The sequence below is a fragment of the Bos mutus genome, chromosome 2 (genome assembly GCF_027580195.1).
Source record: "Bos mutus isolate GX-2022 chromosome 2, NWIPB_WYAK_1.1, whole genome shotgun sequence".
Lineage (NCBI taxonomy): Eukaryota > Metazoa > Chordata > Mammalia > Artiodactyla > Bovidae > Bos > Bos mutus.
In genome coordinates, this window is record NC_091618.1 from 10425509 (window position 1) to 10432204 (window position 6696).

Below are 6696 nucleotides of genomic sequence, written 5' to 3' on the forward strand. Positions count from 1 at the left end.
CCTGACTTGTTGCACTAGCGAATTCTGGGTTTACATTCATCATTCTGTCTCATACTTTATAGACAAGGTGATTGTGGTCCATGAAAGTTGACAAGGGCCAGGATGGGTGAAAAGAGATGGGGGCGAGGAGGTGGTGACAGGGAAGGAGAAAGGGGGGGTCATGAATATTCTGAGGGGCTTCTAATTTGTATGCAGGGGGCTCCAAGTAGGTAGGAACTGGATCTCTTCCACTGCAGTGTCCTTAATATTTGGCACAGTGCCAGACACAGAGTGAGTGCCCAGTAAATGCTGTGGAATGAAAGTCAAGAGTTATCCTGCACTGGCCCAGAGGGATCCTGTGATAGGCAGAGGATCACCTTAAAGACAGATCATTGCCAGTGTCACTCAGCTTGAGAACTGCTGAGGCCTCAGATCTAAAATCTGGGGCCAGAGTCGTCCACCTCTCTCTGGCCTTAAATGCTGTTCAGGACAATATGATATCTAAGGACGGTGTATGCCCCTGGGGGCAGGATGCCTACACTTAGGAAAAAAGAAGATCCAGGGCTGTGAGCGCTAGAATGTAAACCCAGGCTCCAAAGTTAGATGATGTAATTCTTGGTTTTATTTGGCTGTCTCCTCTTTGCTTTATGCAAGTCCCTAGTCATAATAATGGACATTTACTGAGTGTTTAGCATTTGTCAGGCATCATGCTAAACTCTGTTCATGGTTTCATCTAATCTCATAAGAAATGGCAATCCACTCCAGTATTCTTGCCTGGAGAATCCCATGGACAGAGGAGCCTGGTGGGCTACTGTTCATGGGGTCACAAAGAGTAGACACGACTGAGCAACTAACACAGAGAGGCTATTATTGTTCTCGGTTTACAGGGAAGGGAAGTGCAGCACAGGGCAGTGAAGGAACTTGTGCAGGGCACGAAGCATGGTAAGAGAGGGCAGGCAGCTTTGAACCCAGGTCTGTGGGACTCCAGAGGGACACCCCGAACCACTCTGCTCCACTGCTTCATGGAAAACTCAGCCTCACCCATGCTAGAGAATACTGAGCAAAAGTTAGGGGCCTGTGTTTGCCTGACCACAGCATTAAAGGGGGTTGAGGCCTGCATGGTAGTGACAGCGGGTATTATCAAGGGCTCCCCAGGAAAAGAACAAGCGGTCTAGCCCCTGCCTCCCATGAAGGTTGGGTGAGGTGAAGGGACAGGTGGATGGAAGGAGACTGGCCTCAAGTTCAATTCTACGCACATATATTGAGCACCTGCTGTATGCCAGGCACTGGGGAGGCGAGATGAAAGAGATGCAGTGCCTGCTGTGAAGGGGCTGAGGGAACACACGTCCATCTCTGGGATATCAACTCTGTGGACAAACTGGGGTGCAGTTAGCACGCCTGGGGGAGTGTGATGCCTGAGACGTGGGCAGAAGTCCACCGAGGTGGGGCTCAGCTGATGCCCTGTGGTGACTCTCAGGGCAGGGCACTCAGCTCAGCTTCCGCTCCTGGAACAAACTGTGGAGATCTGTGTGTTTGAGGTGCCGGTGGGGCCTCCAGCACCTGTGCCCCCTCTTTCACAAACCCGGCTTCTCTGGGGCCCTGGGGTGAGCCAGCTGAGGCCAACAGTTTGCCACCCGCAGGGCGGCATCCGACCGGGAGACAGGAGCGAGCACGATATAGCCTCTTAGCCGCCTCTGCACGTTGGCAATCCAAGGAGAAATTCTGGGTTAGAAGTGGGGTGGGGTGGGGGAGGCCTGAGAACAGCTGGCTGGGCCCTTTAGTGACCGGCGTTTGTGGTTCACACATGGCCACTTCCCCGGGGGTGCGGATCTCTCTAGAAGGCTGGTCTGGAATCGCGTCTGGCACGCCCACTCAGGCCGGAACCAGAGCTCGAGTCTGTCTCTCTCTCCATTAGTGCCAGAACCACCCCGAGCTTTACTGAAGAGTGGTTTCCGGGGCCTCTTTGCCCTTCTCCCCTCAGCCGAGGTCCTGGCACTCTGGTTCCCTGGACAGGCCTCCCGAACCTCAGATCTTCCCAAGGGCTGGGCCTCCCTTCCCCTCAGAAGGCGTGTGGGCTCCAGCTGCAAACTCCCCACCCTGTCCCCAGAGCTCTCTAAAGGAAGGGAGGCCTCGCTGACCACCCCCACCCCCCAAAAGCTGCTATTAAACCGTTTCCCCATGACAAAGGGAGACCCGTCTAGCGCTTCTTTGGGGACTAGAGATCTGGCTTCTCCATCTCTACCTGATCAGGGACGTAGCTGGAAGCTTCGCTCACTGAGAACAGATCTGCCTCCCCAGGCACCCTGTGAAATGGAGCCTGGGCGCCCAGGCTGTGACAGGGGTAGCAGGAAGGCTCTGCCAGGAAGGAGTCCCGGAGGACGAGGTATGTCTGAGGTGGGTTGTGAGCTTCAGAAGCACGTCCTAGGCCGAGAGACCAGAACACACCAAGGCTCAGAGGCAAAACCAGCTGGTTGTGCTCCAGGAGCTGTGATGGGCTCTGGGGAGGGAAATGGGGGTGGGGTGTGTGGATGAGGCAGACCAGAGCCAGATCTTGTTGGGCTTCTCATAGCAACCACGACTCACAGCAGGACTGAGTGTTTTCTGAGAGACGTTTATTCTGTGTGTGTGTTTTTTTTTACCTTGGTCATTGCCAAGTGTGACAGAGGAAGCTCTGGACTGCAGCTGGAAAAGGAAGACAAGGAGGAAGGCGGGGCTTCCAGGCAGCTGCCGGCTACTTCTTCTCCTTGCTCTCTTTCTGTCTGCTTTCGACTTGCTTGTGGACAGTATAGCCCAGAAAGGCCCCGATCTTGGCCATGAGGGCACTGCCACCGCTAGCGCCTGTAATGCAAATGACAGCCCGGTCCCTTGGAGCCCAGGCACCAGGCCCGGGAATCCAAATGTCGGGAAACAGCGGGTCAAGTGTACCCTTTTTATTTCCAGCTAGAGGAACAGAGGCCCAGAGGGGACAGGACTTCTGCAAAGGGACTCCCATCGCCACCCTCCCAACTTGCCATCTCAAATCCGAGATGAAAATGACAAAAATAAGAGCGCATTCTCTTCATGTCTGCAGTGGACACACTGTACTATTAGTAACGCTAACCGCCTCCTTGGTGGAGGCCTCAGTGGGTGCTGGTGGTTTGCAAGTGAGATATGTCAAGCTTCCCCCGCCATGTGTGACAGGACAACCTATCACAATCCTGTGACATGTGAGAGGACGGCCATCTCACAGCACAGCACTGCTGCTCGGCTTGCCCACACCCTTCCTCTCCCACCGCTGGGGGTATGGCTCAGGCTGTCTTCCCGCTGCCCCCGCCGAGAAGGGCCCTGTCTTCTTGAGCCGCTTCTTTGGGCTTTTGTCATCCAGAACTTAGGGAAGATGGAGGGGAAGGCAGAGGGGCAGTCTGTCAGGGGTGGTTTTTCTGAAGGATGTGGGAGGCCTCAGAGAGAGGGAGAGAGGGAAAAAGAAAAGACAGGGCTGGGCGGGGAGACAGAGAGAGAAGTGAAAGCATGTTTTCCAGAAGCACCACTCTGTGCTCTGTATCTGTCCCCGTAATGATGCTCAAGAAATGCAAGACCAGGCTGAGCATGAGATTGAATTGGGTCACTTCTCCCCGGTTCGTTGCCACTCTGATTTTCCGGGATGGATGAGATTCATAAAGTGTTAAACTGAGGATGCTTATCCTGGTTAACGGGGAAACTGAGACTTGTGACTTGGCCAGAGCATCAGTGAGGCCTCTGGCTTTACAGGCTGAAAGCAAGAAGGCCTACTGACTGGGCTTGAATACTGGCGGTGGTACTAACTATATGGGAGAATTTGAGTCAATTCCTTAATCCCCAGGTGGGTGCCTCAGTTTTCCCACGGTGTGTAGAGCCGAGTTAGGCTGTGGAAAGGGCTCAGGACAGTAAAGGAGGCCCCTGGCCTGGGTGTTCCCTCCTCCAGGAACCCCGCCAGGACTCACCCAGGCTCTGCAGCGTGGCCACCAGCCCCCCGGCCGGCACTCCGCCTCCGTTCGCCACGGCCGACCAGCTCATCAGTGAGGAGGCCAACGAGTTGGCGGCGATGCCGGTGCTCGCGAAGCCCAGCATGGGCAGTGCCGCGGCCATGAGTCCTGGAGGAAGAGGAGGGAGGTGGGTGAGGGACGCCGGCTGCAGGGCCCGCCCGCGTCTTCCCGCGCTCCCCACCCTGCAGACCTACCGCCTCCGACGGCCATGTAGGTCACCATGCCCCAGAAGCTCGAGTCGCTGTTTTCCTCTGAGTATCTTTTTTCGTCTGGAAGGAGAATGGACAAAGCCCAGTGGGGAGCAAGGTCCCTTATTCTGTGCCAGAAGCTCCAGACCACCCGGACAGGTAGGACCACCATCCTCCCATTTTGGAGCTCCTCAGTGAAGGATAGCGGCTTTTCCCAGGTCGCTGGGCCTGGCACAGAACTGGCTTGAATACATTTCGAGAGAATGGACCAACGGACAGAGAAGGGATTAGAACCTGGGACTCTGGCTACAGGGAGCCCCCGACCCCCACCCCGCGCTGTCCATTGGAATAGCTCCTCTCATTCAGAGGCATGCCTGAGTCTCTAAACGAGGGATCCTGAAACTCTCCGCTTCTTTATCCTTAGGTGCCCCAAGATCCTTACCTTCTTCCTCGCAGCAGCCGCAGGTGTAGAGTAGCAGGTAGCATAGGAAGAGCGATACCGCCTTCTGCCGCATGGTGGCGCAGCTCAAGGCTTTGTCACCGTATCTGGGTTAGGGGCAGAGGAAAGAGACGGTCCCCTTATTGGAACCACGCCCGTTCGGTGGTAATTCCCTTTCGATTCGAGGATGAGTCCACAAAAAGCAGCAAGATGCTCTGAACTGAGCCCAGGACCCCCTCTAAGGAGCCGCAGGCTTTTCGTTTCCTCGCTGCACCAGCGGCGCTGATGTTTCTGCCACTCTATTGGTCGTGAGAATTACAGGAGAGAATCCCCTTCTGATACTATGCCTGGCATGTACTTCACCAGAAGTCAGCTAGTATCCTTACTGTGGTTTTTGTACTTGGCTTTTTTCTGGATGTGTGACCTTAAGCAGGATACCTGGGACTTCTTTGAGCCTCAGTTTCTTTAACCCTAAAGTGGGGATGTTAATAGAGCCTCTTTTAGGGGGTGGCTGTGGGTTTTTGCAACTGTGCACCCCTGGATCCCTAGCATTTAGAACAGTACCTGTCACATAGCATTTTCTAAACAATGGTTGTTGATAGATTTATTCTTCCAATGCATTGAATATGTACAGGCACCAAATACTGCCTCAGATTAACTTCATTTTTCAGAAAGCAGAAAGGGGTAAAGGAACTTGCCCAAGGTCACACCCAAATCCTGCAGCCTAGACACACACTCAAGACCGTCAGAATCCAAAACCTATGCTCTTTCCATTATACCACAAAATAGAAACACAGTTCCCTGCCCCCACCACAGTTTACCTTTAATGTGATCTTTGTCCATTCAATGCGTTTTCCTTGAAATAAAAACAAACAAGCAGAAATTCCCCCAAAACTTCCCCTGGACTGAGCACTTACTCAGCACTTTATGGCACAAGGTTAATTATACCTATAACAACCTCATGAGGTAGGTGCCATTGTTCTCAACCACATGTTATAAATAAGGAAACTGAAGCTCAGAAAAGGGATACTTCCGAACCTACCCAGCTAGGAAGAAGCAGAGTCAAGATTTAAAGCCACAGATAACTGATGCCACACCCACACTTTGAACATCTGCTTCCAATCACTACATCTATCCTCAAAGATAAACTCACCATCACTTTAGAGCCTATAATAAAGGGGTTTCAGAAATCATCCAGTCCTTTGGGCAGGTGGAGTAGCTTGATCCTCATGTTTACAGAACTGAAGCCCAGAGAAATGAAGTGACAGGGTTAAGGCCATAGACCGCTGACATGGCACCTATAAGCTAAATCTCACGACTCTTTGGGTTTTGCAACCCAAGCCCCTAAAAGCCCACCAACCCATCCCTTCAGACCAGTCTTAGTCCAAGGCAGTCAGGAATGTAGCCTCCCTGAGGAATGGGCATTCTAGCTCTTATGGAATGAGGCTCCCAGGCAGGCAGCCTGGCAGAGGTTGGCAGCTTGACACCCACACCTTATAGCTTCTGGGTTTACCTTGGAGGAGAGCAGAGAAAGAATCTTCCTGCCTGGATGGAGCCTGCTGCTGGAAGGGAGCAGCAGTGAAGTAACAGTCCTCAGGCTGGTTTTTTATAGCCCTTTCAGTTTGCCTCTAAGTGGCCAATCAGCATCAGAGTTTCTAGTTTCAGTTTCTCGCGCCCTGCAGCATCTTTTCTCCTCCCTTCCAGTTCTGCTCAGGGACAGCATCTCTGCTGAGCTGCTGCTGCTGCCAAGTCGCTTCAGTCGTGTCCGACTCTGTGCGACCCCATGGACTGCAGCCTACCAGGCTTCTCCGTCCATGGGATTCTCCAGGCAAGAACACTAGAGTGGGTTGCCATTTCCTTCTCCAATGCATGAAAGTGGAAAGTGAAAGTGAAGTCACTCAGTCGTGTCTGACTCTTAGCGACCCCATGGACTGCAGCCTACCAGGCTCCTCCATCCATGGGATTTTCCAGGCAACAGTACTGGAGTGGGGTGCCATTGTCTTCTCCCTTTGCTGAGCTGCCTAGTAGCTAAAAGATGTAATTCAAGCTGGAGACTTTCTGAACAGCTCAAAGTATTCAAAGCAGGTCA

At 53.1% G+C, this 6696-nt stretch overlaps 1 protein-coding gene across 1 annotated transcript; it reads right to left on the reverse strand.

Annotated features, from left to right (window-relative positions):
• Nucleotides 1-2577: 2577 nt before the first annotated feature.
• IFI6 (interferon alpha inducible protein 6) lies at nucleotides 2578-6275 on the reverse strand. The gene is made up of 5 exons (XM_005895906.3): nucleotides 6121-6275; nucleotides 4611-4714; nucleotides 4175-4249; nucleotides 3939-4088; nucleotides 2578-2817 (listed from the first exon to the last, which is right to left on the reverse strand). Exons 2-5 carry the CDS (start codon nucleotides 4681-4683, stop codon nucleotides 2711-2713), a joined length of 405 nt encoding a protein of 134 aa, XP_005895968.1. The 5' UTR covers nucleotides 4684-4714; nucleotides 6121-6275; the 3' UTR covers nucleotides 2578-2710.
• Between the last annotated feature and the right edge of the window lie 421 nt (nucleotides 6276-6696).